At 44.2% G+C, this 20,644-nt stretch overlaps 1 protein-coding gene across 3 annotated transcripts in view; it reads left to right on the top strand.

The window, feature by feature from the left end:
* Positions 1-19,906, top strand: part of CAMK1D (calcium/calmodulin dependent protein kinase ID) — a 216,429-nt gene extending 196,523 nt beyond the window's left edge. Inside the window, exons 9-11 of one of the 3 annotated variants that reach the window (XM_018068141.1) lie at positions 7,779-7,866; positions 8,425-8,563; positions 15,945-19,906. In XM_018068141.1, coding sequence (XP_017923630.1) covers positions 7,779-7,866; positions 8,425-8,563; positions 15,945-15,946 — 229 coding nt within the window. In that variant the 3' untranslated portion in view covers positions 15,947-19,906. Of the gene's footprint in view, positions 1-7,778; positions 7,867-8,424; positions 8,564-12,033; positions 14,703-15,918 lie in introns of those variants that run through there. The other 2 variants (XM_018068140.1, XM_008926178.2) reach the window with 2 other exon arrangements.
* The last annotated feature ends 738 nt before the right edge of the window (positions 19,907-20,644 follow it).

Below are 20,644 nucleotides of genomic sequence, written 5' to 3'. Positions count from 1 at the left end.
CGATGGAAACTCACAGACTGCTTCATAATTCTTACTGTTTTCTACAGAATTCATTCTTTGATGTAAAAACAATCTCCCAAGAGAGTCTTTCCCCAATTTCTGTGTCAGGGGGTCGTCTTCTGCCAGGCTGACTTTGCCAGATAGTGGTTCACTTGAAGGGCTGCTTCCCAGCCGTGCAAAGCACAGCTCAGGGTCAACCTTTGAAATGTCAGACATGTAAATGGCACTGCAGTAGAGAGGCTTCGAATGTGCACCATATTTCCACCCCACATCCCAAACCCACCTCCCTTTGACACAGAGGCAGTATGTACCAGTGGATTACAGGACAGGGAGGTGGGAACTAGATGATCTTTAAGGTCCCTTTCAACCCAAGCCTTTCTACGAATCTGTGCTTCTATGACAGTTGTATAGTGGAAGCAAAGCATGGAGGTTTCCTGACCTATGGCTTCAGATCTGCTTCTGTCCTCCCCACTGCACTTGTGAGCAAAACTTGATGGCTCATTCCCCTTTGCTCTGAAAAACTTCTTTCCTTAACACAGATGTTGCTGTTATGGACCTCTCTGGAGAGGTGGTGCAGTGATCTTGTGGAGGGTTTGGATACTGTAGTGATAAATGCCTTTTTGGATAATCAAGGCTACTCACCCAAATATTATCTGTTATTTCAGAGTCAGTGATAGGGTCTCCTTTTGCCAAAGCATTGCTCAAGAATCATTTTCCACACAGATTGCTTATGTCAGGAAACAGTGGGGGTTTTGATGTTTCTTCTCTCATTCTAGCCATTACATCTGTTGCAATGGCATTCTCTCCTGCTCTTGGAAGAAGGGAAAGGCCTTTTTGGTGGAGGAGGGATAGATCTCTGTTTTTCCTCTCAGTGGTCATCTGTGTCCTTCTCTCAGCCTGGTCATGTTTAAGTTTTCAGCAAGTGCAGGTTTGAGTTCCTCTCATGATTCCACCTTTTATGATGGGGGCATCCCACACCACCTTGTCAGATGAGCATGTATTTTTCAGTGTACCCATTTTCAACCCCCATTAGCCACATCACCCTCCACAGTGCTGACATAGCATTGTCTTCTCTGTGTGTTATCCATGGTAGTGAGGTACATAAGACTATTGCCTTAGTGGGAAGAGGTGATCAGAGCAGACTTAACAGGGCCCCATAAATTATATACTTTTCCCAAGTGCTCGCACTGCAAGTAGCCCTTAATGGCATCTCATAAAAAGCACCTCTTTTGTCTGCACAAGCAACGTAACTGGAGAAGCATCTTTGAACCCCACAGCATTGTCATGAAGTGAAATCCTGATTCCACTGAGGTTAACAGGAGTTTTGCCAGACTTTAGTGAGAGTTGGGGTTTGTCTCCTTGTCTCACCAGCAGACCACAGATCTACCTGAGTCACTGGTGCTGTGCAAATGGTAGATGATTAACACATATGATGAAGTAGCTCCATGTAGTAACATTTTCCAGCTTTCTTATTTTCTTCCCCCTGTGGTATCTTCCCTTGCAGTATCAGATCTTTGCAATAAGCCACAAATTAGGAAGAAAACTATCAAATCAAGAATACTTAACACTTATTTTATAATCTGATTGTGATAAAAGTGGTTAATTGTGCCTGACATTGCCATGAGGCTTTGTTGTTTCTTATGTAACATTTGTGGAGAACAAGCCAATTCCAAAATACACCTTTTATTTCAATTACCATGTTTTTATTTAAAACTTCCAAAGAGGGCTTGCAAGAACTGGATCTTGCAAGATATTACATTTATGCTTTTAAGGTTAATAATCTTTCTGAATTTTGGAAAACTGCTCTAGAATAGACAGCTATTCGCATGACTAAATGTTTGCACAGGAACAGACCCTAATAAAAGTAAATACTTCTTCCCAATGGCCTGCTTTTCTGTGCTGTATCTGCTCCCCACATGCCTGCATTTACGTGATGTTTTGCTATTTATAATCAAATGGCCTTGGCAGAGGGACGGTATGTTAAACTCAGAGTTGGCAGAAAAGGAGGCTAATAATTGCAGTGAAGTATGGTAGCTGAAACAGTATAATATGTGAGACTTGTTGGTATAATGATTCCACCCCAGCCTGTACAATCCATTTATACAGATTTCTCCAGTTTAATGTACAGGTGACTTATGCTTTCACTGGAAAACTTAATTATTTTATAGTGTATATTTCAGTGAGGTTTGCACTGTTCATGGTGTGTTGCAAAGGTGCAGTGTTCTGCTTGGTTGTTCCACTGGTGACTTTTCGAAAAGGACATGGAAAGTGAAGGTAACAAAAGAGTGGAGTAATTTTGCTGCAGCTTGATACATTTTAATGTTTCCCTGGCTCATATTAATGACAGCAATTAAGTTTATTAAATATATTGCCATATCAGAACCCACACCCTGTTTAGGGCAGTGGCTCAGTCTGAAGTGATTAAGGGTGAGCAGCAGAAACCTGAGAATCTGTAGAATCATAGAAACCTAGAATATCCTTAGTTGGAAGGGACCCACAAGGATTATCAAAGTGTGCCCTGCAGAGCCAAATTCAGCCTCCAGGCTGAGATCAGAAGGAACAAAAAGAGTGCTCAGGGGGCAAGGACAAAGTCCAACAGTTAGAAAGCTAACATAAAAGTTGGAAGGGGTGCCATGAATTTACTTGCTCTGTCATGCATTAACCAAGTGAACTTAAATGGGATTTAGAGCTGTGTGCTGAAGCCAGTTATAGCATTGAAGGCAACCTAGGGCATCTAAATTAAAGAGTGATGTATATGCTGCCTCCCTGTATGGATTGTATAAGGGAGAGGGAGGTTGTGGCCCCAGGTAGACTCCTGTGTCTGCAGGTACGAGTGTGGTCCTCGCCTTTCCCCGTTGCTTGTGCAAAGGGACAGAGGACACTTGGGACGTGCTGACATCCATCCACGCCTACACTGAAGAATCACAAAGCTTTGGCAAGGACTGAGTCTCTGCAAATTATGGCCATGACCCTGAGTGTTTATTATGTGCCAGAGAGCACAAGCCAGATAATAATTTCCACCCAGGGAAAGGACGTGGTTTACAGAGAGCTCACTTCTCAGATGGTACTGTTTGAAGTGTGAAAAGGCCTTCCTGAAGGGAGCTGCTGATGTTTACAACATTAAATCAAACTTATCGAGTTCATCCCTGCACTCTATTTATTTTGGAGCAGCACTGATACAGAACGTGTGTGTGTATATTTATACACATACATGCGTGTACATGTAGATATATATATGTGTGTGTGTACATATAGAAGAGTTATGATCCTTCAGCATTATCCATTACAGCTAACTCCATGTTTCCTGTCATCATACTGAAGAGTATTTCCAAGCACTGTTTGGCCAGCACAGCGTTTGAGTTGGCTGCCTTCAGCACGAGGGCTCAGAAAATAATGGTAGATGAAAGACTTTGCCTGCTGTCATGGGCAGGGAGAATGAGACATATGCTTGCAGCATGCTAATAAAGAACTGTCCAAAAGGAAATTTACTGGTTTGTCTTTGTTGGAGGTTCCCCTCAAAGCTTAGAAGTGGTACGGCCAGATAAATTGGTGTGATAAGTTTGAACTCAGCTAGAGAGCTAAAATAAATTAGATGCTGTGAAATAATATTTGATCATTAGATTAGATTCCTCTCATGTGCAGTATGAGATTTGTTATACTTATTCACGAGGAATAACTTTCTTAGTTTCAGTGGATGTATTTGGGATGGAAAATCATTAGACTGTGGCTCTTGGTATCTAATTCTATGCCCCAAACCATTGTTAGGATGTAGCTGCTTATGGGTGCTGCAGAACTGGAACCCTGAGAGAAAAGCCAGGTTCCACTTAGACTAATCAGTCCTTGCTCACTTCTGGATGATATTCAGCATGATAGCAGATGATGCATTATTCTGATTAGTTTAATTTTGGTTTTGTATGTGTGTGTGGTAGATAGAAGCAATATCTTTTACCGGGCCAGCTAGTACAGTTGATAAAAACAAACTTCAGTGCTGACATAGTTAACTTCAAAGTTAACTGCAAAACCAGGAACTACTGCTCAGGGTTTTATTAGATATGCATCAGTTTGATCAGCTCAAGTTGATTATTGTTTCTCAGTGAAAATGGAGATGATTCCTGCAGGCAAAGGATGTGTTGTGATGGAAAGGGAGAAAGAAAGGTGCTAAGGGATTTTGACCTAAAAGGAAAAAAAGCAAGATGGTTTATAGCCTATGGACTTGGAGACTTAGGGAAAAGGGGAAGAGTAATTATAACATGCGCTAAAACCTGTTAAATTTCATTCACTGTCTTTTCAGCAAGGGAACTAAAGTTCATTATTAAATACATTCAGTATAGATGAGATGATGCTCATGATACCCACCTCAGGGTAGGTGCCCAAAAGCCTATCTCATTTTTCAAGCTCTACCTGTTAAGTATAAAAGATACTGCTTCTCCCTGCTTACCTCCCCTTCTTCTGTGTTCTCAAACCATCACATCTCCAACAAAACACCAACAAACAACGAATGGATGTTAACACTGGTTTTGTTTTCCAAGAGGTAAAAACTGTACTATAAACACTATAACACCACAAGTGTTATTTTATAAAAGCTTCAAAATCCTCCAAGTGCAAAATACAGCATAAAAAGCGCAGTCCTCATGTTACAGAATCACAAGATTAACAGGATAGTTCTTCAGAGGCAGCTTGGGGAACAATCCCACCCCTGGCTTTGGCAGCCGGGGCTGCATTTTGAGCCACACTGTTCAGCATACCAGCACAGGTTTGAACAGATCCTGCTGCACTGAATTACCCCAGAAGGGCTGTTATTTTGCTCTGATTTAAAGCTAGCATCTCCAAGGTGCTAATGCTTAGATGTAGGATGGTCACACCACTGTAGCATCTGAGGGCTTCACAGGATGTCTGTCCATTCCCCTGTGAAGTAAACAAGTACTATTCCGCTTATTTGGAAAACGCCCAAATACCGATACTATTTTCCTGGAATTACAAGAATTGCATAGTGAATATAGAGTTAGGGGTGGTAGAAGACAGTTTGTGAACTATTGGAATCAGCAGTTTCTTATTGAAACCACCAGCATTTCAGAAAATGATCGTAAGCTAAAAAAACAAATATAGCCTGACAAATATTGGAGCTACACGCCTGATCGAAAGTTTCATATGGCAAAAATGCATTTTCAAGTCCTTGTGGAGACTGACAAGAACAATCTTCTGGAAGAGCTGGCAAGGGTATCATGCCCCAAGAACTTGTTCCAAAATAAAATTTGGCAAGTGGAAAACAGGATCTGTGCTTATGGAGTTTGTTAATCAACTTGTTCATAAAGGAAAATGCATCATTAACTTTGGAGGAAAAATGTTCTTTGCAAGTGTAAGTGAATTTTCTCTCTTGGTCTTTTTGATCAGTTACTGAATGGATGGTTTGGCTTGTAGCTGTCCACATATTAAGTTGTCAGCTTAGTTTTCTCCTGAGATCTGTGGTATGACAGCCAGTGATCCCAACTGGTATGTGTTGAGGGCACCTGCCTTCACTGGGGAGGTGTTTCTGCAGGGAGCAGAGTGCTCATGACATTTCAGAGTGACTCTGACTAGCAGTTTGCATTCCCACTGGGAAACTCTGCTAGGGCCTGTCTGGGAGTGTATGCTGCATGGGATCCATCAGGGTCTGTGCTGAGCCTGGCAGCAGTATTTACTGTGCAGGACAGAGGATGAAACAGTGAACATGAGGCTTAACCCAGATACTGCCTCACCAAGCTTTTAGTTGCCTGGCCCCAGCTGGAAATCCAGACCAACTTGGCTCCCTGTCAATGGGAGAAGTGATCAGAAGGAATCACCTTCAGAGAAAGATCTGAAGATCATCCAGTTCTCAGCCAAACACCTTCTCTTCTCTGTCAACAGCACAGGGACCCAGGGGAGGAAGTCAGGTGCCATTTGGGAGCCATACTTTGTCCAGTTCTTCTGTCTACTTGAGGTAGAGGCTACATGGTGGTGGCAGTCAGACAGGGCCCTTCCCAGCTGGATTAGAGCTACCCTGAATGGGAGCCCTGTTCCACCATCCTGCTGGCTTCAGTGCTCTTGAATGACCCAATGTAGATGAGCAACAGGATGGGATTGGTGGGTCTCCCCTCTTGGGAGATGAGGATTTATTCCTTCCTCCTGAAAGTAATTAGTTCCTCTCACCCCTCTGATCATGATCCTGGGTGACTGTTGCCAGCAGGAAGGAGGACAACAATTTGGAGAAGTCTGGTTTCAGAGAGTGCTTCTTAGATGTGCCATGGACACGAAGGCAGGAAAAGCAGCATGTCCCTTGAAGAACAGGGTTGCAGTTTGGAATGATCTGGGTGAAATGGACGAGCTGTCTCCAATTCACGGGACACATAAATGGAAACAGCAGGCTGAAGTATGTAAGCAGTTTCACCTCTTAAGAAACAAAAAGCAATGCTGCCATTCTGCTGCCTTAGTTGGAAAACAGAGAACAGTTCGGGTGCAACCCTCTACAGAAGATGTGGACTAGTTGGAGAAAATCCAGAGGAGCTCACTAGATCAGAGGATTAGAAAATATGAGTTATGAAGAAACAGTGAAAGAATCAGTTTGTTTAGTCTAGAGAAGAGAAGACAGAGAGAAGTCATGATAACAGTCTTCAAATATGTGAAAGGATGCTTCAAAGACAAAGGGAATAAACTATTTTCCATGTCTTCTGGGAGATAGTGAGGCCCTGGAATTGTTTGCCTGAGGAGTCTCTATCTTTTGGGGATCTTTAGGGACTGGTTAGCCAAATACTTGTCAAAATTATTTTGACAGAGCTGGAGTGGGGAGAAGGACTAGATGACTGCTGAGTCCCCCAGACCCTCTGATTGGAGCTCCTTATTGGAGCTCCCTTATTGGAGCTCCCTAGACTGAGAGACTCTGGCCTTGATAGATTATTCAATTTCTTACAATTTTTTATTGCTAATGGATATTGTTTTTCTACACTGGGGCTAAAAAATTGATTTCTGAAAGCATCACATACAACATAGAAGGCAATCTTTGCCTCTTTGCATCACCTACATTAGAGAGTACTTAATACCCCACAACATGGCCCAACATCAGTTCACTGTGTTGCCTGCTCTTCCGACAGATCTTTATGCCTTGAGGAGTTAAACAAATCAATAAAATTCCCTTGAAATAATAGTGTTTAGTGAAGATTTGAATGTGTCTTTATATGTTAAAGGAACTATGCAAGATCAATCAATTTTTTAGGTTAAGTGTTGTTCAGCTCAATTTTTTGTGCAGTCTGTGCTGCTTTAGTGAGAGTCCATGTATCTGCTTTACTGTAAATCCACATTAATCATGATGAATGACTATGTATGTTGCAGGGTGGCAGGACAATCTCCAGTGCAAACAGAAATCAGACAGGTTGGAGTGGCTCTGGAAGCTTCTGCATGGCTGAGGCTAAAAGTAGTCTCAGCCTGTTAATGTTAAATCTTCAGATGTCAAGAAAAAAAAGGTAGAATGTCTTCATCCAGGGTTGTAATGGTGATAGAAAGCAGCAGTACACCAACAAAATCAGGCCATACCTATTTGTAGCTGCCAGACCTATAAGCCTTATCTACACTTGCATTTATTGCCCCAGATTTTCCACCACTGCTGCCAGCAGAGACGGTGGTGAGAAGTTTGAGCCCTTGTGTGAGTGAAATCGTCATCACTGCAGGTGCAGTCACACCTGGGACCAGCCTCTCTGTTGAGGAGAAAAAGTAGAGTACTCAAGGAAAGAAAAAGATCTCTTAAAATGTGCCTGCTCTGTCCATTTCAGGATTGCTGGTGATACAGCACTCAACAAAAACATCCACGAGTCGGTCAGCGCTCAGATCCGGAAGAACTTTGCAAAAAGCAAATGGAGAGTAAGTGACCTGTCCTTGGGGATGACACTGAGACGTGGCTCTGCTAATGTGGCAGCTGTACAGCCACCCTTTCAGCATGTTAGTGCTCTTGTGGCCCAAAATTCTGGTCAAAATAGTTGGTCCAGACTTAAGGGCCTGCAGGGGCTTCTGTACAGGATGGCATTCCCCAAGTACCAAATGAAATGGCGAGAGATGGGGCTGCTCATCGCTAAAACACTCACGGTTATATGTGAGGTCAGGGTCAGCACCACGGGGGGACAGGAAGCAATGAGAACACCCTGTGTGTTGGGGCAGAGGAGGATAGTTCAAATATGGCTTTGCCTGTAGGCTGCCAGCTGAGTACTGGGAGTAACGACAGGGAGCAGGACCAGTGCAGAGATGCATACGGCTTGAAAATGCTGTTCCTAGCCTAGAAACTAGAATTCAGGAAAAATTTGAAAGATAATGGGCTCATTCACCTCTGACATTCTGAGCAGCCGGGAGGGGAGCAGAAGTAACTTTCCACCTCCATTTTTTTTTTTTATTATTCTTTATTTCTTTCTTGTTATTTTTCCCCAGCAAGCGTTTAACGCCACAGCAGTCGTGCGGCACATGAGGCGGCTACACCTCGGCAGCAGCCTGGACAGTGCCAGCGCCGGCGTGTCCAGCACCCTCAGCCTCGCCACACCGATCCCTGAGGCAGCCACACGGAAAGATTGTGAGTAGCCAACATCCTGGGAAAGCTCTTACCATGAGCAAATCTGCAGGATCCCCATTTTCACCTTGACCCCCAGGCTGCAGTCCTCACTGCCAGTAGGTTTGGCTTTGTGCAAGCAGGTGTTTAAAACAAGGACTTTAAAGCGGACCTAGGTTATCACTTTTGGCTGGCCTGAGAAACAATGTTTCAGTTGGAAAAGTTTACGCACTAAAAAAAAAAAAAAGAGAGGTTTTAGCTTGGTGCATTTTTGAGAGAAAAACACCCTTTCTTGTGGAGAAAAAGGGCTTTCGCTTGGGAAAAAGACCCAGACTCCCACAGCAACAAAGTTTTGTATTTGGTTGAAATCTGAAAAAGTTTACTCAAACTGTTTATGTTTGAGTTTCCAGTATTATGATAGGGCATTTTTCTGTAAAAATTGGTTTACTTTCCATTTCCATTTTTCATGGAGGAGACCGATCCTGCTAGTGGGACCCAGCTTCCATCTTTCCTGGGCCAAGTTAAGCTCCTACATAAAGAGGCTCATTTGTCTGAGCAGGACTTGGGCTTTCTGCACCACAGCAGGACTTGGCTCTCTGCCACTTTTGTTATATGCTATAATTGAAATTTACAAGCTGCACAATGGACTCAGATGTTTGGGATATATCTTTTTCCTGAATGCCAGGGAAAGAGACATGGCAGCAAAGGGATTATTTGGAAGACAGAAATGCATCCTTTGCAATGAAGCCTATTTATTCTCTGGCTTCTGAGCATTTATTTTATTCCCTTCGGTCCATATGTAGAGATTTTTATATAATGAAATGGAGGGATGTGGAGTTTGTAGTTAGAGGAGATTATTTTAAGGTGTGACACCAAAAAAGAGTGGTAGTAGATTTTGGTATTGCCAGTCAGTGCTTGCTTCACTGTGGAGTGAAATGGTCGTTTCTAGACTATACCCTGCACTATTCTGGAACTGAAAGCATCTGTTATTCAGGATGGATTTTGGATCGTTCTGCTGTCTGCTTCTGCCACCCCTGCTTGCCAATCCTTGCTCCTTGAAGAGGTCACACCAGCCACAGTCCCCATGGCTCTGCGTGGAAGCTGTGGTTTCTCTTGCTGTCGTGGGCACAGTTTCCCTCATACCTGGGGTGGGACTGGCCTTCTGGGTGCTCTGTGAGATGTTTTTGCCAGCTCGTGCTGTGGCTGAGCCAGAGAAGAACCCCTTCCCTCTGCATCCTGGGCCTGATGGGAATTCATGCCCAGTGCCCAGTTTGTGATGCCCAGTGGCAAATCCTACAGCTGCTGCCAAAAAACATTGCTGTGCTTCTGGCACACACCTGCCACTTGCAAAGGAGCAATGCAGTGCTGACCATCCTCAAAGCACTTCTAACCATGCACTGGCCATTCTGTGATGTAGAAAATCACTTACAGGGCAGAAACATGCCTTGATTTTGGTTCCTGCCGCAGTATGGCAAGGCTGGACCCCAGTCAGGTCTAGAGCACCTGATGCATGTTTTGCTGTTAAACTGGTGGGTGATTAATGCTGTTAAACTGGTGGGTGAATAATCTCCATCCCTCCATTTAATTAATCTCAGATGGTGTTAATTAATGGCACTGAATAGTCTGAACAGTGTAAAAACATGTGTGAACAAGAAGGGTGGGAGAACAAAATCTGTTTTATCACTACAGAACCCAGCAGGTCCCTGTACACAATCCAACCATATTTTGCAGATGTTCAATCAGGACAAGAAGAATTAAACCAAATGTGTTAAGATAGGATGAGTTTTTATATGCCAGAAATATGAAGCAGAAAAATATTGAAATATTTCCAAGCATCCCAGTTTAAGTCCAGCTTTGTGGCCAATACAGAAGAGCTTCCCTTCCTCAAAGAAATTAATTAAAGAGTTAGGAGATGCTGGAGCCCCAGAGAACCAATGAGGAGAACCAGCAGCAAATACAAGGAGTTAAGAGGGATCTGACGGATCAAATGTATTCCACCAAACACCTCCTGTTGAGGAAAAGGAAACCTCTGAGGTCTCTGTCTTGCCTCTTTCAGCAGTTTTCTCTGGGGACTGATTTCTTGCACAAGAAAGATCCCATGCATCAAGTTACATGAACCAGCTGTGCCACCATTACACAATAGAGTGCTGCCTAATGCTATTAATAGACATTTAATGAGCTTTCCAAATAGTTTTGAATGCAGCAATTTCACATCATTGAAGACAATTAAGTACAGCCTTTGCCTGAGAGTAGGTTATGTCAGGCTGCATCCTTAGTCTGTTCTCTGCAGTAGGGCAGAGCAGAGATCATGCATTAGGCTGGACTATGCTACCTGTCAGGACAGCCTAAGGGAATCAGACAGGATTTCTCAAGTGTATTGGTCTGATTCTCAGTCTGTGGTGGGTGTATTTAGTTTAGACATGATTGGACTGCCAAGATTAATTGCAGGTCCTAGTTCTCTATATTTTTAAGGTAGTAGGTAAATTGCAGTATGAAGCCAAGGTGGCAAATGTCAATGGGAAATGGGATGTGACCGAGTATAGGTAGAGCATAATTGTCCCTGAGACTGAAATGCCATCTTGAAGCATGGAAAGAAGTCCTAACAAGCATCAAAAAGATCCTGAAAAGTCAAAAGGCCATATCAAACTTCAGTCTGAGAATATATTAATATAGGTTTCATCCATCCTTTATTCACCAGTCTGGGAAAATGAACTGTATTTCTAATTTCTCTGGTGCTGCATCTTGTCAGAGCAAGGTGACCAGGCCAGGTGCCCTCTCATCAGCTTTTCTTGCACCAGAATACTGCTACTCAACAGATACTCAACTTCCATCAACCTGTATCTCAGCTGGAACTCCTGGAGACATACCAGCAAGGCCTGGAGCGACGTAAGCTGTCGCTAGAATGATATTGAAGTCACATAAATTTGCATTCCCTCTAGGCTTACTGGAACTCAGCAATGAATTTGACCCACTCTACTTCTTTATCAGCAGCTTTCCAGGATGCCAGGGGAGATGTTTTTAGTCCCGGTGCATAGTCTGTTCGTTTAGCTACATGGCCATGATGAGAAGTTTAATCATCTTTAATATGCTCACAAGGAAATTATTCTGAGCAAGCACAATGCTGGAGGGATTTTTGAATCCCACAACTCTTTTTCTTCAGCCCCAGAAATGTGGAATTGGTCTGGTTGAACACGTACCAAAGCTGGACATTGAGTCACTGTGTCGTGTGTATGCACTGCTGGTGGTGGCAGTAGGCGAACAGCCGTGGGCCGGGAGGGCAGAAGATGCCCTGTGGAGGTTCCCAACCAACCCACCACTGCAGGAAGAGCAGCAGCACTTTCTCCAGCTGCAGTCCCCTTCTCCAACTGCAGTCCCCTTCTCCAGCTGCAATCCCCTCCGCTCTGTAGCTCGCTACGCAAGAAACTCAGCTTTGCCCACACTCCCGCCTCCAAAAAAAATAACATTTCTAACTGTGTTTCTGGCTTTCCTTTTAGGTATGTCTCCATCCACTCTCTGTAGTTTTGTTTCATCTGCTTCTTCAGGCGTTTCTGCGGTCGGAGGGGACCGGAGACCCAGACCCACCACAGTGACCACAGTGCACACAGGGAGCAAGTGAGAGCGGGGCCGGCGAGGAGCGGGCAGGAGGCCGGGCTGGCAGGTGGCCCCGGTGCTGTTCCACCCCGAGGCACACGCTCAGCGAAGGACTAGAAGAAAGAAGATTTTTTTATGGCCATATTTTATACTGCAATTCTGAAATGTTTCATTTATCACAAACTGCAAATGACTCCAGGGGGAACGGATCTAACAGTCTCTGGTGCTGTACATATATACATATATATATAAGTATATATATGTATGTGAGTCTAGCAATGTTCTAACTAATGAACACTCATTCTTTTCCCCAGTGATTTACTCTTTTCTCAGTGTAGGTAACAGTATATGTTGTATTTTTTTCCATTAACTACGAACATCTCAACTGGATTATTTAAATAGAGATACTTTTCTGAGCATTATTTTTTTTCTTTTAAAAATTACTTCCAGTAATGTCCCTCCTTCCAGTTTGCTGGGGGATAGGCTATTTCTATAAGTAGGAATCAACGTTAACTTTGCAACATGGGAGGATTTCAATGGCATGCCATTTCTTACTCCTCAAATTGGACTGCAAGTCTGTCTGGCTTTAGCAGAGCTGTTACTGCTCAGATTAAGAAACTACTGCTTTCCCTCCTGCTCAGATTAAGAAACTGCTGCTTTCCCTCCCATCCTTCTCTTTCAAAGCCACGGTGAGAGTTACGTTGACATCAGATGGGAGCCAACTCATGCTTGGCCTCATTCTTTTAGTGCTTGGGATCAGCACCCTTGTTTCAGAAGAGAGGCAGGTACATGGTGTCAGGCCAGAGCTGGGCAGAGCTGAGCAAAGGACATGGCAGAGCATGGTCTCATCCTGCAGCTCCTCTCCTTCGAGTCACTGTGTATTACAAGCAGAGTGGAAGTAAAGGAAGATGTGTGGCAGGGAGTCAGCATCCTCTGTCACTGACTTACTGTGCTGCCCTCAAGCATGACATTTAATTCACCAGTCTGGCCTCTGGCATGGGGTGCATCTAGTCCAAGGGTTCCATGACAGAGGTGCTGAGCACCCACAGTTCCTCGGGGCTTTTCATGGCATTGCTGATGCTCAGCACCTCCCAGAGTGGCCAAAGCTGTGTATCGGAAACCAAATAGAAAAGTGCAGACTTTAATCTCTGTGTGCCAGGTTTTCACCCTGGGCAGAGAAGAGGGCTGATGCTTGAACCCCTCTGTGAAGCACTGGCAGGTTCTTGGGTGGAAAGTGCAGGATCTGATGTGTGGCTCCATCGTGCTTATCTCTGGCCCAGGCTTGACAGGGAGTGCTGAGCTGGGAAAGTAGGATCTCGCTGAAAGACACAGGCACAGGTGGGCTGACTCTGGCTTCCCCTCTGGCTCATACACCAAAGCAAGCTCAGTTTACCCATTTTTTAATTACTGAATGCATGCACTTCCCAGGCTTTTTGTTGTGGTGCATAATTTAGGAACGGCAACCAGGACTGTTGTGTCACTGTGCATTAAAGCAGTTTGAAACAGAGAGGAGAGCAAATCTGCCCAGATGTGCTGAAGGGTTCCAGGTTACTTCAGCACCATTCCCATCCATGATTTTCCTTTGAGGAGGTGAGAAGGGAGGCAGGTGACAGAGGCAGGCACCATTCACTGAGCACTGTGAACATCTTGCACCCCAGACAGGTCCATGCCCCTAGAGGCACAACCCATTCCCCGCAGCATGTTCTATTGCCATACTTTGCCTCATATATCCTCCACAGAAATTGTGAAAGCCAGTCACAGTCAGAGCTGAACGTATCAGGCAATAGTGACTGTGCTGGGAAAAGCCATAAGATATGTTATTTTTCATTGAGACTTCAAAATCCTGCTCCATCTTCAGTCAGTTGGCTTCAGGTGGCAGAGCCAGGATTTCATCCATCGTACTTTGAGTGCTAAAAGCTGGAAAACCATGTGTCAATGAGCACTGACTTTGTTTAAAATAGCCATTCCTTTGGTGGCACTTAGAGCTGTTGCACCAGGTAGATCTCTAGCTTCCTCAATATTCCCATTTTCATAGCACTGTGGCACATCCGAGTGAGCCTCTGGGACCACCGGTGCACCCCACCATGTTGCAGCTGGCATGGATGCTCACGCAGAAAGGCTTCAACTTCAGCTTCTCATTTGAGGAAAGATACCAGGTACTGAACTCTTGGGGTTTCATGGCAAAACTCCACATAATTTACTACTGTCCCCATCCCCTGGCCATTGCCACCATATACTTTTATCAGCATGTACATCAGAGCTCTTTATGTCTCATTCTAAGGCTGCTTTATTTTGCCAGCCTGGTTAAGAAAGTTTTAGTTTTGAGAGACTCCAAGAAGTTCAAGGTATTTTGAACCCCCGTGATTTCACAAGCCCAGCATTTTATTCTGCTCCAGCTTCGGGGACATAAATAGACAGTCTCCCAGTTTGGCATCAGTGGAGTTCCCCATGTTTAACCAAAAGCAGGATTTGGCTAGAAACCTAGAATCATAGGATCAACTGGGTTGGAAAAGACCTCTGAGATCATCAAGTTCAACCCTTGATCCAACACCACTGTGGTTCCCAGACCATGGCACTAAGTGCCACATCCAGTCTCATCTTAAAAACCTCCTGGGACAGTGAATCCACCACCTCCCTGGGCAGCCCATTCCAATATCTGATTACTCTCTCTGCAAAAAATTTCTTCCTAATATCCAACCTCCTAGGGAATAGTTTTATGTTTGTACAGCAGTTTTAAAGGTTAGGGCTCAAGTATTCCCTCAGCACCTTCTCTTCTGAAACCTGAGGTCTGGTTTGAACTTGACCTCAGCAGTTGCTGTGGCCACTGATCAAAATACAGTGTCTAAATGTATCTTGAAGAAAAAAAAGAAAAGCAAATAGATTTTCATCTCCAAAGAGCAGTGACAGGAGCGAACGCAGACATGCTGTCCTGCAGATGGGGGGTCCCTGTACACTGGCTGCCCCTCCTTGCTAGATGTTTTGTGTGGTTTTTTGTTGGGAAGGTTATTCTTTCCTTCCACATTTGGAATTAGAGTGATTTGGTTTTGTTTCTGCAAGTAATATTCTGCCTTAGTTGTATAATTTATCATCATTCTCTCTGGCTTGCTATCAACTGCTGGGATCTTAAGACAAGAAACAGAAGCCCTTAAAAGCAAAATTGTTTCTATCTGCTACAGTTTTGGTGGTGGGAAGCTCTTCTTTTGTATCAGTGTTATACAGCTGGAGATCTGACTGGGGTTCACCGAAAGCTTAGAGATTTCTCTTTAAGTATCAGTTGGTTAAAACTTCTCTGTTTATTTCTGGGTAAATCTGTTAACTGAGATGACTTGGCAGCACCCAGGCCAGATTTTTGGAGGGGGCTGGAGATATTTGCCCCTTGGCAAGCACATCCTGGGCAAACACTCCAGCATTGCTTTCCAGCAATGCTCCAGTGCCATTGCATGTCCTTCCCCTGGCCCAGTCCACCTCTGCTCAGCCACTCTCACAGGGGAATGCAAAGGTGGAGTAAATAATGTGTCCATGGAGGGAAAGGGCTGATAGCCCTAAAGTAGAAGATTCAAAACAAATCCCCAGCTGGCCTTGCCATGAAGGAGTAGGTAGAAAAATCACTCTGGGCTCTTTTCCAATGAACTGTCCTACTAAACAATCTGTGATTTGCTGCTTGCATGAGGACTTCAGCCTGGACTCTCTCTGTTACCCTTTTCTGCTTTACTTTACTGGTACCTATGTGTTTTTCCTTTGTAACTTGTTTTCCTCAGCTCCTTCCCCTTCTTTTTCTTTGCTTGCAGCTTTGATTGTTGATTTTTACCTCCAGAGTCACAGAGGCCATCTCTGATGCCAACAGCAGTGCTCTTGCTGGGAAAACAAAACAAAACAAAAAAATCCAGAAAAGCTCCAGCTGGCCCCTTAGCCTGCAGAAGACATTGTGAGGACAGGCTACCCGTGAACTCTGCGAGCTGAAAGTCAGTATTGCAGTGGCAGGGGCTTCTGCTGATGATTTTGCATGTGACTTCATTCCCAGTGCATCCTAACTCTCTGCTGGATCACCCCTTCTGCAGCACAAAATGGATTTTGGCCCTGCAGCATGGCTAACGGGGAAGTAAAAGTATGGGGAAAACCTGGCAGGGTTGGTTTCTTGAGACTGTGTTACTATGCTGCTGATGTCTCTTCTGTCCTGGTTGCTGTTGTACAGGTGCCATTAGAGTAGTGGGTACAGAAAAAAAAAAAAAGTAGGATTTTACCTATGCCTTGTGTGTGTCTGTTATGGTTGTGGTGCCGAAATAAAACCAAGCAATGGTACAGGTTCGTTCCTGATGTGAATCAAACCACAAAAAGAGGTGTCAGCCCACTGGTAGACATCTCCATGTAGTTCTGCAGTAGGTATTGGATAGGGGTTTCCACTGTGCATGTGTCCTGTGTACCTCCATGGCTATTGGCAGTATTTCTTCTTGGCCCCTGCCTGGCCCTGAGGGAGTTTGGGTCTTGTCCAAAGGTTTTTTTCTGCCCCAGGAACCAATGTGACCCCTGATTTTAGCCTTTTCTCCCCAAACCCTCTGCCAATCAGAACATGGGCCTCCAGGATGCCCACGAAATGCAGTGGCAGCTGGCCCTGAGACTGTCCCTTTCCTATTTTTAAGGAAACAAACCCCCAGGGAAAACCAGATACCTTTCAGCCATTGGCAAGCAGAGAGAATATTGTTCTTTGATGTGAACTTGGCACTAACTAGTTCTGCTCTAGGGAAACCTGTGGTATTACTTCATCCTGTGATAACAGCTCCAGCCCTGAGCAGCACTGGATGAGCACAACATAAAAACACCAGATTGACTTTGCCAATAAGATCATGCAGGCTGTAACCTGTTCCTTTTGCTCTTTCCAAAGAATTAGGAGATTCATCTACTGGCAAAATAAGAGTTTCTAGGCTGAGCCCCAAGGTACGGAAACAGCTTCCATTCATCATATGGAAATTCTCATTTGATGCAATTACTTGCATTCTTGATCCCATGCATATTTACCCATTTGAACTGGGGCCTGAATGCATCCCAGAAACTAGGGACTATTCACGGGAAGGCAGTTTTGCCTTTGTTGTCATGCTTATTTACACCAGAAACTTGATGCTGAGTTACTCTCATCCAAGCAAAAAGCAGAAGCACACATGGAGACTACGGTGTCCAAGGAAAACAGCATCAAGACCGAGAGCGGGGGATTAGTTGGCAAATCACTGTCAGCAAAGGCTGAGTGAGGAAACAGCAACCTGCTCACAAATGCTGCACGAACAGAGTTTCCCCTGGTAAATCAGTCATCCCATATTTCGTGCCCAGCAACAAGGTTTGCACAATCCCTTTTGTTTTCCCTCAAATCCCTGCAGCTGGGTCCTGCCTTTCCATCCTGTCTACCAGGGTGGTCTGGTCTCTGTGACACGCGTGTGTGCACGTGTACGTGTGTGTGTGTATGTGCATTGTGGCCCCGGGAGTCACAGGTCCCAGCAGTGGGAGATCACAAGCTGGTTCAGGTCTTTTGGTCTGACTTTGCACAGTTGGGTCAAAGCTGTGTAAATAGTGCTCGTAATAGAGGACAGAGGCTCTTTAGCCCAGACTCTGGTTTTCAAGACCCCCTTCCCCACCATGAACCATGCCACTTACCTGTCCAGGTAGCTTTTTTTTCCTCCTCTTCATAAACGCTAAGGTCAGAAGAACAGCTCTTACAGTTTTTCCATACTCCAGAGTGGCATCAGGGCATGTACGCTCACAAGTGTTGTGAAAAAACACTGCTGAAATAATGATGACATCAACTGTCCAATAAATGCATGATACTGCACTGCATGTATTAAACTGCTGTTCACTGTTTCTGTATTTCCCAAGCCTTTTCTTCATGCACATTCAACCCAACCTTTTCTCTGAGGGGATTACTTCTGTGTTTTGCTTTTAAATTACTCAATGTATCTGTAACTCGAAATCCATCATTGAGTTTGAGTAAATGCAAAAGCTGATGTTTTGTAAACAAGATACTGCAAAGCCTGGTAATGTGTTTTGTCTTTCTGTTGAATGCTCTGCAGCATGTACAGGAAGAGTCACCATCCAGATCAGCTTAAAATTATGCAGCAGTCACATACACATGTCTAGAAACAGGGAGCTGAGGAGGTGAGAACCCCATTTTTAACACAACACTTAAAAATTTGATCTGCATCAGAAATTCTTTCCCTGGGTCAAAAACACCCAGGGCTACCAAGAAACATGTTGGTGTGTCTCTTTGTTTTTTCTTTTTTTATTTTGGATTGTTTTTCCTAATGAAAATTTAGACTGGTTCACTTAATTCTTAGTACTTTTCTCTTCCTACAAGATATTGCTTTCTCACCTCTTGCAGAATGAACTGCATTTTGGGGACCAAGATGCTGTGATTCTTTGCCTGCACAAAATAGAACAGAGAGCTGAGCTAAACTATCCCATCCTTTCCAGAGCATCACCACCTTAATCCTCGAACATCCAAATAGTACCACCATTTATCCATGGAAGAGTTTGGTGTAGTACTTCGCCTTCTTCCACATGCAAACTATGCCCTTGCCTTTTCTTCCCTTAATCATTAACACATTTTCATTTGTGCTAGTCTTTCCAAGGCAGGGTATAGGATGGATCCATGGTGCTTGCATTAGCTCCAGCCCAAACCTCCTGTGGGCATCAGCAGGGCATTGGTCCCAGGTCCTGAGTGGTTGCTGTGTCAAAGATGCTGAAGTTCTCAACACTCAAAGATGAACCATCTGAAAGGACTGGGAAGTTGCTCTGGGTTCCTGGCAAGGGCGTGCCAAGGAGCAGGGCTGGAGAGCAGGCACCATGGGGGTGGCACCGTCCTTGGAAATTATGCAAGGGACTGCTCCATGGTGGCCAAAAGCACCAAGAAGTCTTGAGCCCACCTTAAGGCTGGTGCTTAGCTAGGATGCTGTGCCATCGCTGAAGCACTATATGGCAGCACAAAAAAATCATCGTTAATAATGTTTGTAAATTAACGTGAATTCAGATTGCTGAGGCAGCACCTGGTGCAAGGCTCCGTGAGGAGGTGGATTGTGTGCTGTGGTGGGTGGGAACTCCTAGGGGGTTGCTCAGAGCAGCTCTGAGCTTTTCCATCTCTTATCTTGCATCCCCTGAGCCCAGTGTGGCATCACACATGCTATATCTTACTAGATCGAGCTGTAGCATGATCCCCAAAGTGAAGAGTGTGGAAGGGTTGCAGCTTAGTCAGAGATAATGGTGCAACTCATGTTTCTGGTCACCCCAACATCAGTGACCTGCTGTACATTGGCCTCTAGTTGAGAAACAACATTTTGTTCCATTTGGGCCTTTTTTTAAGATAGGTCTTTTATTTGAGTCAGCAAACAATAAAAAAAAACCTAGTCTGCCAAGAATAGTGACTCCCCAAATACACCCAACTGCAAAATATCCCTCGGTTGACTTCTAATGAAAATGCAAGCATGTTTTCTACAAAGGCTTAAATCTTAATCAAGGAATGTCAGTGTGCCTAATATTGCAGGTCTTGTGATTGATACAAGTTCATAACAGCATCTATGTCCAAAAAGAAGGGAGAATGTGTATTTACTCCATGCATGTATTAAGGCATCGCAAAAGTTTTATCTGCATAATGAGTTTGCAGTACTGCAAATTGTTAATGGGGCTACATCGCAAGTGGTTCTCTGCCTTGACAATCATGTATACATATCGAGATTTCTATCATAATGACAATTTAAAGGGATGACTAATTGTTTTCCTCCAATAAACCCAATTAAATCACCCTGATGTGAAGTCTGATGTTTCTGAGTGCATGAGTCTCGACCCGTATGCAAAGGGAGTGAATCATTTCTATGGCTGCTTCACTGCTCCACTGTATTTTATGCAATGATATTCCTTTATGACCCAAAGGGGGATAGTGGGATTTTCTTCCTACCCAATTTGCTCCATATGTACATGGATAAAAAGGGTGATTTGTCCTTCAGATGTTTCCTAAAGCTGTCATTGGAAATTATGTTGAATGTCCACATATGGAGACATGGCTGTCTCCTGGGCACTGGGAATATCTCTGCAGGGCTGGGGAAAGGGGATGTAGTTGTTGGAGATTGCTGTACTTTTGATCTGGTCCTGGTGACTTACACACCCTGTGATGGGAATAATTAAAGGAGACAGGATTTTCTCTAATGTTTCTGACTACTTTTGCAGCCAGCAATGGTCTCTATAGGTTGTTGTATCTGCTCTGCCATTGGCTTAATTTTCTTCCAGATTGTGTTCCTGGGGTTTGTTATGACTTTCTTTTTATTCTTAATTTATTCTTAATTTTATCCACTGTTATTTCTGCCAGTTTTTCACTCACTGGCACACAAGAATTCCTCCCCCCTTAAAATAGGTGGCAAAACCAACGTCCTAGGCAGGGAGGTGGGCCAGTGCTTGAGGTCAAAGTCAGATCGTTTTAGACATCTGGTTCAGTAGCAGAGCTGAAACAAACAGCAATGACAATGGCCAACTCTTGGCAATGTG

This window comes from Manacus vitellinus, unplaced genomic scaffold, assembly GCF_001715985.3.
Source record: "Manacus vitellinus isolate BGI_N305 unplaced genomic scaffold, ASM171598v3 scaffold_13_pilon, whole genome shotgun sequence".
NCBI lineage: Eukaryota > Metazoa > Chordata > Aves > Passeriformes > Pipridae > Manacus > Manacus vitellinus.
The sequence above is the reverse complement of the archived record's forward strand: the minus strand, read 5'-3'. Positions and strand labels throughout refer to the sequence as shown.